The sequence below is a fragment of the Oncorhynchus nerka genome, linkage group LG23 (genome assembly GCF_034236695.1).
Source record: "Oncorhynchus nerka isolate Pitt River linkage group LG23, Oner_Uvic_2.0, whole genome shotgun sequence".
NCBI lineage: Eukaryota > Metazoa > Chordata > Actinopteri > Salmoniformes > Salmonidae > Oncorhynchus > Oncorhynchus nerka.
The window spans coordinates 4,194,314-4,211,578 of record NC_088418.1 but is presented as its reverse complement, the minus strand read 5'-3'; the positions used below and the strand labels follow the sequence as shown (position 1 = coordinate 4,211,578).

Here is a 17,265-nt window from a genome sequence, read left to right as displayed (position 1 = left end):
TATTGTGATAGTGAACAACAAAATAATCCTAACAAATGAAAATCTGATGGATTTATCAAGACCAGTCCCCATGCTATGTCATTCAGTGATGTTTATTCCCATAGTATTTATCAAGACCAGTCCCCATGCTATGTCATTCAGTGATGTTTATTCCCTATAGTATTTATCAAGACCAGTCCCCATGCTATGTCATTCAGTGATGTTTATTCCCTAGTAGACCAGTATTTATTCAAGATTCCCAGTCCCAGTCCCCATGCTATTCAGTCAAAGTTCAAGACCAGTCCCCATGATGTCATTCAGTGATGTTTATTCCCAAAGTATTTATCAAGACCAGTCCCCATGCTATGTCATTCAGTGATTTTTATTCCCATAGTATTTATCAAGACCAGTCCCCATGCTATGTCATTCAGTGATGTTTATTCCCTATAGTAATTTGTCATGCATCCACCCAGAGGTTAGAGAACAGTGCATGTGGTGGGCTATGCAAAAGAGATGGGAGAACTGACATGTCTCGCAAACATCCATTAATACATGTAAAGTCCCTAAACTCGGCAAGAGTCTATTCTCCTGCTGATAGTTGAAATAAACATCTGCATTTTGAAAGAGTATTTTTTATCATGGGCCAACCAATGAGAGCATACAGGTCGCAGTGGTGGGTAGTATATGGGGCTTTGGTAACAAAACGGATGGCACTGTGATAGACACTGTGATAGACAACATCCAATTTGCAGAGTAGAGTGTTGGAGGCTATTTTATAGATAACATTGCCGAAGTCAAGGATCGGTAGGATGGTCAGTTTTACGAGGGTATGTTTGGCAGCATGAGTGAAGGAGGCTTTGTTATGAAATAGAAAGCCGATTTTGGATTGGAGATGCTTAATGTGAGTCTGGAAGGAGAGTTTACAGTCTAACCAGACACCTCGGTATTTGTAGTGGTCCACGTATTCTAAGTCAGAACCGGACGGGTGGGAAAGCGAGCAGCGATCGGTTGAAGAGCATTTAGTTTTACATGCATTTAAGAGCAGTTGGAGGCCATGGAAAGATCTGGAGGTTGGTTAACACAGTGTCCAAAGAAGGGCCAGAGGTATACAGAATGGTGTCGAATGGTGTAAGCCTGTAGTAGAGGTGGATCAAAGAATCACCAGCAGCAAGAGCGACATCATTGATGTATACAGAGAAGAGAGTCGGCCCGAGAATTGAACCCTGTGGCACCCCCATAGAGACTGCCAGAGGTCCGGACAACAGGCCCTCCGATTTGACGCACTGAACTCTATCAGAGAAGTAGTTGGTGAACCAGGCGAGGAAATAATTTGAGAAACCGAGGCTACTGAGTCTGCCGATAAGAATAAGAATGCGGTGATTGGCAGAGTCGAAAGCCTTGGCCAGGTTGATGAATACGGCTGCACAGTAATGTCTCTTATCGATGGCGGTTATGATATCGTTTAGGACCTTGAGCGTGGCTGAGGTGCACCCATGACCAGCTCAGAAACCAGATTGCATAGCAGAGAAGGTACGGTGGGATTCAAAATGGTCGGTAATCTGTTAACTTGGCTTTCGAAGACCTTAGAAAGACAGGGTAGGATAGATATAGGTCTGTAGCAGTTTGGATCTAGAGTGTCACCCCCTTTGAAGAGGGGGATGACCGCAGCAGCGTTCTAATCTTTGGGGATCTCAGACGATACGAACAAGAGGTTGAACAGGCTAGTAATAGGGGTTGCAACAATTTTGGCAGATAATTTTAGAAAGAAAGGGTCCAGATTGTCTAGCCCGGCTGATATGTAGGGGTCCAGATTTGGCAGCTCTTTCAGAACATCAGCTATCTGGATTTGGGTAAAGGAGAAGTGGGGGAGGTTTGGGCAAGTTGCTGTGGGAGGTGCAGAGCTTTTGACCGGGTTATGGTTAGCCAGGTGGAAAGCATGGCCAGCCGTAGAAAATTGCTTATTGAAATTCTCAATTATAGTGGATTTATCGATTGTGACAAGTCTTTCCTAGCCTCAGTGCAGTGAGAAGCTAGGAGGAAGTGCTCTTATTCTCCATGGACATTAGTGTCCCAGAACTTTTTTGAGTTTGTGCTATAGGATGCACATTTCTGTTTGAAAATGCTAGCCTTCACTTTTCCTAACTGCCTGTGTATATTGGTTCCTAACTTCCCTGAACAGCTGCATATCACAGGGGCTGTTCGATGCGAATGCAGAACGCCACAGGATGTTATTGTGCTGGTCAAGGACAGTGAGGTCTGGAGAGAACCAAGGGGCTATCTAAAGGGCTTTCATATAATTATAATGCAGGGTTAATAATAATAATACTAATTGTTGGATAACAGATCGGCTTTCAGAAGTCAACCTTTTAATGAGCTCCATCTTCAATATAATCATTCATTCAGAAGGTTAAACTCATGGCTTTTAGGCCTGTAGTAGATGATAATAAGCCTTCTGGGAACGCTAAGAAGTCCAAAATTATGAGTGGAGTTAGAATTTTGTCTCTCAGTAGTATTAAAATCAACCGATTTCAGCCTTTAAATGCTTTATTATCCAAATGTTTAAAGTGCGTGTGGGCGAAAAGAAACAAAATGGTTTGAGGCCATGAGGCGGAGTGATGCGATGGAGATAAAATGAGTACAAAATAAGGCTTGCAACACCCATCTGATTATTCATTATGATGAGGATTTATTTTGTTTACATTCTTCATGGTAACCACAATGTCACAAATAATGAAACACACACAACACGAGCAGATGAACTTAGTCTTTTAATAAAGAAATGTTTTGACCATCAGAAAGAATGTTGGTACTTATTTATTTTGATCCAAAGCTTTATGTTAACAAATCTTTCATTCCGTTTCTTCTTCACATCAGCAAAGAAGGACCGTGTTTTAAAAACTCCCTTTCTATAGAGGGTCTATCACTCTTTCACGCTGTGGTGAATAAAGACAAGTTGGTTATTTAGAATTATTTATTTCTGGTTTTAGAGGGAGAAAAAAAACAAAAGCCCACCGTGCCAATTTTTCGAAAATTGTCAGTCCGCATGTCAAGTGTAATTCCCCCATTGTGTTTACCTTAGTTCTCGTCACTGCCAGTTGTAGATGTTTTTGCCTGATGACTCTAGTGAGAAACTCTCAGACCTCCATTAATTTATGAAAAGATAGTCCATTATTTGCCACAGTTTAGACTACCGGTAGATCAGCGTTCTAACTCCCCCTTGTGGTAGTGCGGTGCAATGACAGAATGCCACCATCTACCACTAACGGCCACGGGATCAGACCAACACTTTTAAAGGAAGAACCACTGTGTGTATATAGATGTTTTTATGATTATTTTCGTATTCTTTTTCTCCCCAATTTTGTGGTATCAAATTGGTAGTTACAGTCTTGTCCCATCGCTGCAACTCCCGTACGGACTCGGGAGAGGCGAAGGTCGAGAGCCATGCGTCCTCCGAAACACGACCCAACCAAGCCGTACTGCTTCTTGACACAACGCACACTTAACCCGGAAGCACCATTGTGTTGGAGGAAACACCGTACACCTGGCGACCGTGTCAGCGTGCATTGCGCCTGGCCCGCCACAGGAGTCGCTAGAGCGCAATGGGACAAGAACATCCCTGCCGGCCAAACCCTCACCTGAACCCGGACAGCCCTGGGCCAATTGTGAGTCACTATATACACAGGAGATCTCTGCTAAACATAAAATCAAGATGTTTATTGGTCTCTCTGTGACCACCGATAACTTCAGAACCAAGTTACAAATACAAAGTAACAATTACATGTTTTTTTATTGTGACAATAAACAAAAGCACAAAAAGATGCATCAATTGAACACCCAGATGACGGCATTCAAAGATAAACAGCCTCCATGGGCCTGTACATTTTAATCATATGGAAATCAATTGAGTGCTATTTTGCCAAGCTACCGTCTAATTTATGCCTCAATACGTTGGATGATGTGTATCAATATGAGCCCAATAAACCTGATTTAGTGCGTTATTGATGGGGAAGTATTTGAATAAGCCAACCTCAAAATGCAGCCACAGGTGATCATATGTCTCTAGGAGCTGATCTGTCGTCAGTATTGTGGAGTAATTCTAATGTTAATATCAGATTTGAATGGAGAAAGCTGATCTGAGAACGGCGGTGCCTGTCCCATCGTTTTCAGTACCGACACATGTTCCAATGAAGCACTGAGCGAAACGGCCACGCCCTATCTTCTCTCAGGGACGCTGCTTGTTTTTCGGGAGGCTGTCTTAGTTACCGTTACCATCCTAAGTGTTCATCTTCGGTCGCCGTAGGAACGACGCATCGTTAAAACACTAAGTTCCATCGCTGTCGGGGAAACCAGGGCCTTTGGGGTAATTATCAGAAGGAGAGGAGGACGGTGTTGATCATCAGTTTAACACATTGGCCGGTTTTAGGCTTTACCCTGCAAACCCCCTTCAACGTCATTGAAGTCCATTTCTATCTGATTTTCAACAAGTCATTATATTTGCCCATGAGACAAGTCAAGGGATGCTGCTTGTTTTTCGGGAGGCTGTCTTAGTTACCGTTACCATCCTAAGTGTCCGAGGATATGACCTTGTCTGACAGGAAAATTAAAATAACTGTCATTTTGCAAAATTAATATGAATCCCCTTTTTCTAAAAGGCTTTACAATGGATTAACAGTGACTCAGTCAGTGTTGGTTCAGTTCCTCCCCCTAGATTCTCCCCAGACTGTCTGTGTGTTTCCATAAAGACACAGAAACTATCTTCTCTCAGGGAACGTCTTTATTAAAACCATAGCTGGTAGAGACAGCATTATGACTAATGTACTGGAACGTCGGACAGAGACAGCCTTATGACTAATGTACTGGAACGTGGGACAGAGACAGCATTATGACTAATGTACTGGAACGTTAGACAGAGACAGCCTTATGACTAATGTACTGGAACGTTAGACAGAGACAGCCTTATGACTAATGTACTGGAACGTTAGACAGAGACAGCCTTATGACTAATGTACTGGAACGTTGGACAGAGACAGCCTTATGACTAATGTACTGGAACGTTAGACAGAGACAGCCTTATGACTAATGTACTGGAACGTTAGACAGAGACAGTATTATAACTAATGTACTGGAACGTTAGACAGAGACAGCCTTATGACTAATGTACTGGAACGTTAGACAGAGACAGTATTATAACTAATGTACTGGAACGTTAGACAGAGACAGCCTTATGACTAATGTACTGGAACGTTAGACAGAGACAGCCTTATGACTAATGTACTGGAACGTCTTGGAACGTTGAACAGAGACAGCATTATGACTAATGTACTGGAACGTCAAGGGGGGGCCTGGGTTTGGTTCTCTAGTCTGTTGGGCTCCAGCAGAGACAGGGGGGCAGAGAGGGAGGCAGGGGCAATGTGAATGCCTGGGTGGGAGCCTAGATGTGGGCCTGGGTTTGGTTCTCTGTTGGATCCAAACAGAACCAAGGAGAGCCCCGGGCAAGGTGTCTTTCAGGGGGGGGGGGGGGGGGTAGCCAGAGGAGGGGCCTGGGCTGGTTAGTTGGCTTCTCTGAAAGGGTGGGGGCCTTGAGGGCCAGTGGAGACATGGTTGAATCAGTGGGGGGCTGGGTAGGTTGGTTTCTTTGATAGGCCCTAGCCGAGCCAGGGTGGGGGCCTGGAGGGCCTGAATAGCTGTGGAGCCCCACTGATCCAGGGGGAAGTGGGTTGACTGGTTCCCCAGGAATCTATCTGGCAGTGGGGCTATGGAGAGGGAGTTGTCTGGCACAACCCTGGCCCCTGCCCTCTGGACTCTAGCAACAACAAGAACCCCTCTGGCTACACCTCTATTATCCCAAAATATAAAACATAGTTAAAATACAGTTGAATTGTTGAATATATACCAATATATATTGAAAACAGTTTGAAATTGACTAGTACAAAGGGCTTCTAAGAGAAAAGCCTGGTACTCCGTGGTACTTGCAGCCTGTGTGAATATAGTACATTCTAGTATTTACTGTACATGCAAAACCACAGAATGAGAGTGCCTGACAGACCAACCAACCTACACACGTCCTCTATGCCCTTGTATGGTTATTGTTTACCCTAGATTATTATTATGTTGATATTGTAAAGAGAGAGAGAGAGAAAGAGAGAGAGAGAGGAGAGGATACTGGAAGGGGTTCAGATGCCTAGGAGTCAGTCAGAGGATACTGGAAGGGGGTCAGATGCCTAGGAGTCAGTCAGAGGACAGTGGAAGGTTCAGATGCCTAGGAGTCAGTCAGAGGATAGTGGAAGGGTCAGATGCCTAGGAGTCAGTCAGAGGATAGTGGAAGGGTCAGATGCCTAGGAGTCAGTCAGAGGATAGTGGAAGGGTCAGATGCCTAGGAGTCAGTCAGAGGACAGTGGAAGGGGTCAGATGCCTAGGAGTCAGTCAGAGGATAGTGTCAGGTTCAGATGCCTAGGAGTCAGTCAGAGGATACTGGAAGGGGTTCAGATGCCTAGGAGTCAGTCAGAGGACAGTGGAAGGGGTCAGATGCCTAGGAGTCAGTCAGAGGATAGTGGAAGGGTCAGATGCCTAGGAGTCAGTCAGAGGATAGTGGAAGGTTCAGATGCCTAGGAGTCAGTCAGAGGATACTGGAAGGGGTTCAGATGCCTAGGGGTCAGTCAGAGGACAGTGGAAGGTTCAGATGCCTAGGAGTCAGTCAGAGGATACTGGAAGGGGTTCAGATGCCTAGGAGTCAGTCAGAGGATACTGGAAGGGGTCAGATGCCTAGGAGTCAGTCAGAGGACAGTGGAAGGGGTCAGATGCCTAGGGTCAGTCAGAGATCAAGTCCCAAATGGAACTGTGGAAGAGACAGTGTATTGGGTAAACACACATCTGCCACAATCTCTAACCCTGGCATCAGGCATCTTTACTGTACCCTCAAGCTCTGCCCCTCGTCTGCTCCTCCCCAGTCTCACCCTCTTCATTTCTTCAGCCGTCGTAATCTGGATGGTCTGGCCACAGACCTCTCTTCCTCTCCCACTTCCCTCTCTTCTCCTCTCCTACTCTTGTCCCCTCCATTATATTCCCTCTCTTCTCCTCTCTTCCCCTCCATAATCTTTCCCCTCTTCTCCTCTCTTCCTCCTCTTCTCTTCTCTTCTCCTCTCCTCCTCCTCCTCCCACCATTCTCCCTCCCCTCCTCTCCCTCCCCTATGACGCTGATGTATGTGGAAGCAATAGACAGGGCTGAGGAGACTACATCCTTGACAGATCGGCCTCTCAGACCTGCGGCGGGGCTGTTTTGGTTGGTCTGCTCTGTGTTATTGCTGCTTGTGAGAGGAAGGAGACTCTGGGACTGTTTCCCTGGAGTAAGCAGCTCCACTTCCACTGTGGTTTGAGAGGTTTGGGACTGGGTCTGCTCTGGGGCTGGGAGAGGGGAGAGGGGGGCTGTGGACTGGGTCCGCTCTGGGGCTGGCGCTGGGAGAGGGGAGAGAGGGGCTGTGGACTGGGTCCGCTCTGGGGCTGGGAGAGGGGAGAGAGGGGCTGTGGACTGGGTCCGCTCTGGGGCTGGGAGAGGGGAGAGGGGGCTGTGGACTGGGTCCGCTCTGGGGCTGGGAGAGGGGAGAGAGGGGCTGTGGACTGGGTCCGCTCTGGGGCTGGGAGAGGGGAGAGAGGGGCTGTGGACTGGTCCTTCTCTGGGGCTGGTGCTGGGAGAGGGGAGAGAGGGGCTGCTGGGGCAGGGAACAAGGCTGGGAAAGCCTCGGACTCCGTCTTGGCACTGGATTTGACCACAGGTGGACGAGGAGACGACAGAGGAGGAGGAGGAGGAAGGAGAGGGTTGGAGGATTCAGCTGAGTGTGTTGGTGTTATGAGGTCATTGGAGGAACAAGCTACTAGAAGTGGCCCAAGGCACACCCTCTTGGCCCTGGGAGGGTCTTCCCCTGGGACCCTGCTGGGTTCGTCTTCCCCATCCTGACTCTGGGACTGACTCAGTACTGTGTCTCTGGGGTCAGTGTTCCCTGGGACCCTGCTGGGTTCGTCTTCCCCACCCTGACTCTGGGACTGACTCAGTACTGTGTCTCTGGGGTCAGTGTTCCCTGGGACCCTGCTGGGTTCGTCTTCCCCACCCTGACTCTGGGACTGACTCAGTACTGTGTCTCTGGGGTCAGTGTTCCCTGGGACCCTGCTGGGTTCGTCTTCCCCACCCTGACTCTGGGACTGACTCAGTACTGTGTCTCTGGGGTCAGTGTTCCCTGGGACCCTGCTGGGTTCGTCTTCCCCACCCTGACTCTGGGACTGACTCAGTACTGTGTCTCTGGGGTCAGTGTTCCCTGGGAGCCCAACACTCTCTCTTTGCTTTCCCTCTGTGAGTCCCACCCCTCCCACAGCCCCAGCCTGTACTGTGGGGTCAGTGGATGTTGTGGGATGGCCGTGGGGCAGCACTGCGTCTGTGGTAAGCCTGGGCTGGTCTGTCGGTGGCTGGGGCTCCGGAACCTGCTCTCCTGGGACTCTGTTCTGCTCAGAGTGCAGATTCTTCACCAGGACTGATCCGCAGGGCAGAGGTTGGGTTTCTGGTCGGGGCCTGGCGTTCGCGTGTCTGGCTCTGAAACAGGGAACAGACAGAGAGGATGATCGTGTATCTTATTATCCCAAACGTTGTGGCTCTGGAACATTTTCCCATGAGATCATAGTAACTTACATCTTCTGGAGGGAACTTCTCTTTGTTATTGTGGAGGAGTTCAGTTCATCTCTGGTTTCTGCTGCTGGCCTGGAAAAATACTGGGACTCTGTACTCTGACTCTGGAGAGAGGGAGAGAGACAGAGGGAAGGAGAGAGACAGAGAGGAGGGAGAGAGACAGAGAGAGGGAGAGACAGAGGGAGGAAGAGAGACCGAGGGAGGGAGAGAGAGACAGAGGGGGCGAGAGAGACAGAGGGAAGGAGAGAGACAGAGGGAAGGAGAGAGACAGAGGGAAGGAGAGAGACAGAGGGAAGGAGAGAGACAGAGGGAAGGAGAGAGACAGAGGGAAGGAGAGAGACAGAGGGAAGGAGAGAGACAGAGGGAAGGAGAGAGACAGAGGGAAGGAGAGAGACAGAGGGAAGGAGAGAGACAGAGGGAAGGAGAGAGACAGAGGGAGGGAGAGAGACAGAGAGAGGGAGAGAGACAGAGGGAAGGAGAGAGACAGAGGGAAGGAGAGAGACAGAGAGAGGGAGAGAGAATTAGGGAGAGAAAGAGAGAAGACAAACAGAGAATCAGTGTCAACAGAACATATTATGTGTGGCTTCCTATGGAAGGCTTGGCTCTATAACAAACTGCTGTCATCGTCACAGACACCGTGTAAAGAGCATTTTTACAGCCATTAGCGGCAAGGAGGCAGACACACACAAACAGAGAACCCCTGTAAAAGAGCATTTTACAGCCATTAGACTTCAGGAGATAAAGATTGGAGCTTGTTGGAGGAGAGGACTGCTTTTAAGAAATATACTGAAAGGAGGGACTACTTCAAATAGTTTGATTACAAGTATCTAACCACATAATACCAGGAGCCAACTTCTGTGGATTGACGAGTCAACATGTTATATCCTTCATTTAGATTATTAGTGCTTCACTGTGGTCAATCTGATTGATATTCTCTAACAGTGACATAGCATATTACATATGTTATTAACCCTAAGAACAGTGACGTAGCATATTAAATATGTTATTAACCCTCTAACAGTGACACTTGGTAACTTCCCAGCTGGCACCAAGGTTAAATCCCTCTCTTTACTACAGCTATCCACCAGACAGAACGAGACTTCAACGATTAAAGCCTCGTGAATATAATCACCAAGCCAACAAGGAGAGAGAGAGTGTGTGTGTGTGTGTGTGTGTGTGTGTGTGCCATATTATGTTTTCATCCTCACCGTGGCACACCGTAGCAAACATTTTTGTTTACGGAAAACTAACATTTCTTCTATTTGGTGTCTGGTATGGTCTGCAGTACTGAGGGCAGAGAGAGACATGGATGGAAAGGCAGAAACTCAGGAGGTAATTAACTATCCAGCCCACACAGAACTTTGAAGTTCAATCTAGCTGCTGGCAGAACGGAGAGAGAGAGAGAGGTAAAGAGGTCAAATATGATAGGATCTCACCAACGTGTGCCTTCAACAGCCACCTAATGAAGACCAATCAGAGCCCACCTTCCATGGCTGAGCAGGAACACAACAGGGGCTTATGATGAGGGGAGGAGGAGGGAAGGTGAGGAGAGAGGAGGGAGGAAGGGTGAAGGAGAGAGGAGGAGGGAGGGTGAAGGAGAGAGGAGGGAGAAAGGGTGAAGGAGAGAGGAGGGAGGAAGGGTGAAGGAGAGAGGAGGAGGGAGGGTGAAGATAGAGGAGGAGGGAGGGAGGGTGAAGGAGAGAGGAGGAGGGAGGGTGAAGGAGAGAGGAGGAGGGAGGGTGAAGGAGAGAGGAGGAGGGAGGGGAAGGAAGGAGAGGAGGAGGGAGGGAGGGTGAAGGAGAGGAGGAGGGAGGGAGGGTGAAGGAGAGGAGGAGGGAGGGAGGGTGAAGGAGAGGAGGGGAGGGAGGGAGGGAGAGGAGGGAGGGTGAGGGTGAGGGAGGGAGGGTGAAGGAGAGAGGAGGAGGGAGGAGGTGAAGGAGAGAGGAGGAGGGAGGGTGAAGGAGAGAGGAGGATGGAGGGTGAAGGAGAGAGGAGGAGGGAGGGTGAAGAGAGAGGAGGAGGGAGGGTGAAGAGAGAGGAGGAGGGAGGGTGAAGAGAGAGGAGGAGGGAGGGTGAAGGAGAGAGGAGGGAGGGTAAAGGAGAGAGGAGGGAGGGTAAAGAGAGAGGAGGAGGGAGGGTGAAGGAGAGAGGAGGAGGGAGGGTAAAGGATAGAGGAGGAGGGAGGGTGAAGGAGAGGAGGATGGAGGGTGAAGGAGAGAGGAGGAGGGAGGGTGAAGAGAGAGGAGGAGGGAGGGTGAAGAGAGAGGAGGAGGGAGGGAGGGTGAAGGAGAGAGGAGGAGGGAGGGTGAGAGAGAGAGGGGGTGAAGGAGAGAGGAGGAGGGAGGGTGAAGGAGAGGAGGAGGGAGGGAGGGTGAAGGAGAGGAGGAGGGAGGGAGGGTGAAGGAGAGAGGAGGGAGGGAGGGTGAGGAGGGAGGGTGAGGAGAGAGGAGGAGCAAGGGTGAAGGAGAGAGGAGGAGGGAGGGTGAAGGAGAGAGGAGGAGGGAGGGTGAAGGAGAGGAGGATGGAGGGTGAAGGAGAGAGGAGGAGGGAGGGTGAAGAGAGAGGGAGGAGGGAGGGTGAAGAGAGAGGAGGAGGGAGGGTGAAGAGAGAGGAGGAGGGAGGGTGAAGAGAGAGGAGGAGGGAGGGTGAAGGAGAGAGGAGGGAGGGTAAAGGAGAGAGGAGGGAGGGTAAAGGAGAGAGGAGGGAGGGTAAAGGAGAAGGAGGGAGGGTAAAGGAGAGAGGAGGGAGGGTAAAGAGAGAGGAGGGAGGGTAAAGAGAGAGGAGGAGGGAGGGTGAAGGAGAGAGGGAGGAGGGAGGGTAAAGAGAGAGGAGGAGGGAGGGTGAAGGAGAGAGGGAGGAGGGAGGGTGAAGGAGAGGAGGAGGGAGGGAGGGTGAAGGAGAGAGGAGGGAGGGAGGGTGAGGAGAGAGGAGGAGCAAGGGTGAAGGGAGAGAGGAGGAGCAAGGGTGAAGGAGAGAGGAGGAGGGAGGGTGAAGGAGAGAGAGGAGGGAGGGTGGGTGAAGGAGAGAGGAGGAGAGAGGAGGAGGGAGGAGAAGAGGAGGAGGAGAGGGTGAGGAGGAGGAGGGAGGGTGAGGAGAGAGGAGGAGGGAGAGGAGGAGGAGGGTGAGGAGGAGGAGGGAGGGGGTGAGGAGGAGGGAGGGTGAGGAGGAGGGAGGGTGAGGAGAGAGGAGGTGGGAGGGTGAGGAGGAGGGAGGGTGAGGAGAGAGAGGAGGAGGGAGGGTGAAGGAGAGAGGAGAGAGAGTGAGGAGAGAGGAGGGAGGGTGAAGGAGAGAGGAGGACGGAGGGTGAAGGCGAGAGGAGGAGGGAGGGTGAGGAGGGAGGAGGGGTGGGTGGGTGAAGGAGGGTGGGTGGGTGAAGGAGAGAGGAGGAGGGTGGGTGAAGGAGAGAGGAGGAGGGAGGGTGAAGGAGAGAGGAGGAGGGAGGGTGAAGGAGAGAGGAGGAGGGAGGGTGAAGGAGAGGAGGAGGGAGGGAGGGTGAAGGAGAGGAGGAGGGAGGGAGGGTGAAGGAGAGGAGGAGGGAGGGAGGGTGAAGGAGAGAGAGAGGGAGGGAGGGTGAGGAGGGAGGGTGAGGAGAGAGGAGGAGCAAGGGTGAAGGAGAGAGGAGGAGGGAGGGTGAAGGAGAGAGGAGGAGGGAGGGTGAAGGAGAGGAGGATGGAGGGTGAAGAGAGAGGAGGAGGGAGGGTGAAGAGAGAGGAGGAGGGAGGGTGAAGAGAGAGGAGGAGGGAGGGTGAAGGAGAGAGAGAGGAGGGAGGGTAAAGAGAGAGGAGGAGGGAGGGTGAAGGAGAGAGAGGAGGAGGGAGGGTAAAGAGAGAGGAGGAGGGAGGGTGAAGGAGAGAGGAGGAGGGAGGGTGAAGGAGAGGAGGAGGGAGGGAGGGTGAAGGAGAGAGGAGGGAGGGAGGGTGAGGAGGGGAGGGTGAGGAGAGAGGAGGAGCAAGGGTGAAGGAGAGAGGAGGAGGGAGGGTGAAGGAGAGAGGAGGAGGGAGGGTGAAGGAGAGAGGAGGAGGGAGGGTGAGGAGGAGGGAGGGAGGGAGAGAGGAGGAGGGAGGGTGAGGAGAGAGGAGGAGGGAGGGTGAGGAGGAGGGAGGGTGAGGAGAGAGGAGGAGAGGGAGGGTGAGGAGGAGGGAGGGGAGGAGAGAGGGAGGAGGGAGGGTGAGGAGGAGGGAGGGTGAGGAGAGAGGAGGAGGAGGGAGGGTGAAGGAGAGAGGAGGAGAGAGTGTGAGGAGAGAGGAGGAGGGTGGGTGGGTGAAGGAGAGAGGAGGAGGGTGGGTGAAGGAGAGAGGAGGAGGGTGGGTGAAGGAGAGAGGAGGAGGGGAGGAGGGTGGGTGAAGGAGAGAGGAGGAGGGAGGGAGGGTGAAGGAGCGAGGAGGAGGGAGGGTGATGAGAGAGGAGGAGGGTGGGTGGGTGAAGGAGCGAGGAGGAGGGTGGGTGAGGAGAGAGGAGGAGGGAGGGTGAAGGAGAGAGGAGGAGGGTGGGTGAAGGAGAGAGGAGGAGGGAGGGTGAAGGAGAGAGGAGGAGAGAGGGTGAGGAGAGAGGAGGAGTGGGTGAAGGAGAGAGGAGGAGAGAGGAGGAGGGTGGGTGAAGGAGAGAGGAGGATGGAGGGAGGGTGAAGGAGCGAGGAGGAGGGAGGGTGATGAGAGAGGAGGAGGGTGGGTGGGTGAAGGAGCGAGGAGGGAGGGTGGGTGAGGAGAGAGGAGGAGGGAGGGTGAAGGAGAGAGGAGGAGGGAGGGTGAAGGAGAGAGGAGGAGGGAGGGTGAAGGAGAGAGGAGGAGAGAGGGTGAGGAGAGAGGAGGAGGGTGGGTGAAGGAGAGAGGAGGAGGGTGGGTGAAGGAGAGAGGAGGAGGGTGGGAGGTGAAGGAGAGAGGAGGAGGGTGGGAGGGTGAAGGAGAGAGGAGGAGGGTGAAGGAGAGAGGAGGGGTGAAGGAGAGATGAGGAGGGTGGGTGAAGGAGAGAGGAGGGTGGGTGAAGGAGAGAGGAGGAGGGAGGGTGAAGGAGAGAGGAGGAGGGTGGGTGAAGGAGAGAGGAGGAGTGAGGGTGAGCGGGGGAAATTGAGTGATATTTGGGTTGATGTCAGGGGTATCTTGGGATGAAAGGGGAAGGAGGGCAGGGTGGGGGTAATTGACCAGAACTTGGATCGAGAGCCCATCAATTTAACCCAAACTGATTGCGTGAACTGAGTCCCAGATCTATATGCATGTTTCATAAGCTGAAATAAAACATCCCAGAAATGTTCCATACCCACTAAAATGCTTATTTCTCTTAAATTATGTGCACACATTTGTTTACATCCCTGTTAGTGAGCATTTCTCCTTTGCAAAGATTATCCATCCACCTGACAGGTGTGGCATATCAAGAAGCTGATTAAACATAATCATTACACAGGTGCACCTTGTGCTGGGGACAATAAAAGGCAACTCTAAAATTTACAGTTTTGTCGCACAACACAATGCCACAGATGTCTCAAGTTGAGGGAGTGTGCAATTGGCATGCTGACTGCAGGAATGTCCACCAGAGCTGGTGCCAGATAATTGAATGTTCATGTCTCTAGCATAAGCCGCCTCAAACAGATTTGAATTAGGCAGTATGTCCAACCGGCCTCACAGCCACAGACCATGTGTAACCAGCCCAGGACCTCCACATCCGGCTTCTTCACCTGTTGGATTGTCTGAAACCAGCCACCTGGACAGATGATGAAACTGAGGAGTATTTATGTCTGTAATAAAGCCCTTTTGTGCAATGAAAAACTCATTCTGATTGGCTGGGTCTGGCTCTCAAGTAGGTGGGCCTATTCCCAGTCATGTGAAATCCATAAATTAGGACTTAATGAATTTATTTCAATTGACTGATTTCCTCATACTCATTGTCCAGTATATTTGTTTCTATGTTTATCCAGTACATTTGGTTCTGTTTGTCCAGTATATTTGTTTCTATGTTTATCCAGTACATTCGTGCTGTCTTACCAACTTCACGCGTGACAACATGACAGATCTGAGACTCAGGCTGGCATGAACAGGAAGTGACGAGGGATCTCACTGGGTCCAAGTAATGTCTTTATACAGACACATTTCAGTACGACATCCTAGATAAAAACTCACATCACATCAGAATGAATAAGTAAGACAATAGTATGATCAGAATAGACTCAGGGTTATCAGGAATGGAGACTAGAATAGACTCAGGGTTATCAGGAATGGAGACTAGAATAGACTCAGGGTTATCAGGAATGGAGACTAGAATAGACTCAGGGTTATCAGGAATGGAGACTAGAATAGACTCAGGGTTATCAGGAATGGAGACTAGAATAGACTCAGGGTTATCAGGAATGGAGACTAGAATAGACTCAGTGTTATCAGGAATGGAGACTAGAATAGACTCAGGGTTATCAGGAATGGAGACTAGAATAGACTCAGGGTTATCAGGAATGGAGACTAGAATAGACTCAGGGTAATCAGGAATGGAGACTAGAATATACTCAGGGGTAGGGTTATCACTCTGAATGGAGACTAGAGTAGACTCAGGGTTATCACTCTGAATGGAGACTAGAATATACTCAGGGTTATCCCTCTGAATGGAGATGAGAATAGACTCAGGGTTATCAGGAATGGAGACTAGAAAAGACTCAGGGTTATCACTCTGAATGGAGACTAGAATATACTCAGGGTTATCAGGAATGGAGACTAGAAAAGACTCAGGGTTATCACTCTGAATGGAGACTAGAATATACTCAGGGTTATCAGGAATGGAGACTAGAATAGACTCAGGGTTATCAGGAATGGAGACTAGAAAAGACTCAGGGTTATCACTCTGAATGGAGACTAGAATAGACTCAGGGTTATCCCTCTGAATGGAGACTAGAATAGACTGAGGGTTATCAGGAATGGAACACACTAACTCACTGCTGTGTTTAGTATCATACAGTCCTGAAATAAGAAACCATCCCTAAAAGAGAGCGGAGTTTCAGGCCCGAAGCTTGTTCCCAGAATAGACTCAGGGTTATATAAATGGAGACCCAGGAAAATAGACTCAGGTTATGATGAATGGAGACTCAGAATTACTGAGGGGTTAGGGTTATGATGTACCAATGACAGCACACAAGAGAGACGAGGCGTTAGTGGAGGACAAAGAGACTGGAGAATATACTCTGGACTATCTCTTGTGAATGGAGGAATGGAGAAGGAGAGAGGCTGTATCAGAAGGACAGGGAGAAAAGACTCAGGGTTAGTCTGTCAGAATGGAGAAAGAATATACTCAGGGTTATCAGAGAATGGAGACTAGAAAAGACTCAGGGTCTGTGAATGAGGGACAGGGAGAATAGACTCAGGGTTATCCCTCTGAATGGAGACTAGAATAGACTGAGGGTTAGGGTTATCACTCTGAACAGCCAACACATGACTAACTCACTGCTGTGTTTAGTATCATACAGTCCTGAAATAAGAAACCATCCCTAAAAGAGAGCGGAGTTTCAGAGGGACAGGGAGAAAGCTTGAGAAGGGAGTCTGCATGGACCTGAAAGAGTCTAATAGGGAAACTCAGAGGAACCCAGGAGAAATAGAGGGACAGGGATGAGAGAGAAGGGAGTCTGTGTGTCAGCTGGACATGATGAAACGTAGAAGGGAGTCTTGTTAGAGGGACAGGAGAAAGACAGAGAATGATGTCAATGACAGCACACAAGAGAGACGAGGCGTTAGTGGAGGACAAAGAGACTGGAGGTGGTCCAAGTCTGGACTGACTCTTGTTGTGTGGAGGAATGGAGAAGGAGAGAGGCTGTGTGTCAGAAGGACAGGGAGAAAGAGAGAGAAGGGAGTCTGTCAGAGGGACAGGGAGAAAGAGAGAGAAGGGAGTCTGTCAGAGGAACAGGGAGAAAGAGAGAGAAGTGAGTCTGTGTGTCAGAGGGACAGGGAGAAAGAGGGAGAAGGGAGTCTGTCAGAGGGACAGGGAGAAAGAGGGAGAAGGGAGTCTGTCAGAGGGACAGGGAGAAAGAGAGAGAAGGGAGTCTGTCAGAGGGACAAGGAGAAAGAGAGAGAAGGGAGTCTGTCAGAGGGACAGGGAGAAAGAGAGAGAAGGGAGTCTGTCAGAGGGACAGGGAGAAAGAGAGAGAAGGGAGTCTGTCAGAGGGACAGGGAGAAAGAGAGAGAAGGGAGTCTGTCAGAGGAACAGGGAGAAAGAGAGAGAAGGGAGTCTGTCAGAGGGACAGGGAGAAAGAGAGAGAAGGAGTCTGTCAGAGGAACAGGGAGAAAGAGAGAGAAGGGAGTCTTGTCAGAGGGACAGGGAGAAAGAGAGAGAAGGAGTCTGTCAGAGGGACAGGGAGAAAGAGAGAGAAGGAGTCTGTCAGAGGAACAGGGAGAAAGAGAGAGAAGGGAGTCTGTCAGAGGAACAGGGAGAAAGAGAGAGAAGGGAGTCTGTCAGAGGAACAGGGAGAAAGAGAGAGAAGGGAGTCTGTCAGAGGAACAGGGAGAAAGAGAGAGAAGGGAGTCTGTCAGAGGAACAGGGAGAAAGAGAGAGAAGGGAGTCTGTCAGAGGGACAGGGAGAAAGAGAGAGAAGGGAGTCTGTCAGAGGGACAGGGAGAAAGAGAGAGAAGTGAGTCTGTCAGAGGAACAGG

The 17,265-nt window shown here is 50.3% G+C and overlaps 1 protein-coding gene across 1 annotated transcript in view; it reads right to left on the bottom strand.

Annotated features, from left to right (window-relative positions):
* Positions 1-7,144: 7,144 nt before the first annotated feature.
* LOC115125485 (uncharacterized) overlaps positions 7,145-17,265 on the bottom strand; it is a gene marked incomplete at its 5' end in the record, with an annotated part of 97,064 nt that continues 86,943 nt past the window's right edge. The window contains 2 exons of the mRNA XM_065008445.1: positions 7,145-8,557; positions 8,654-8,754. Of these exons, the coding sequence (XP_064864517.1) occupies positions 7,234-8,557; positions 8,654-8,754 (1,425 nt within the window). The remainder of the gene's footprint in view (positions 8,558-8,653; positions 8,755-17,265) is intronic.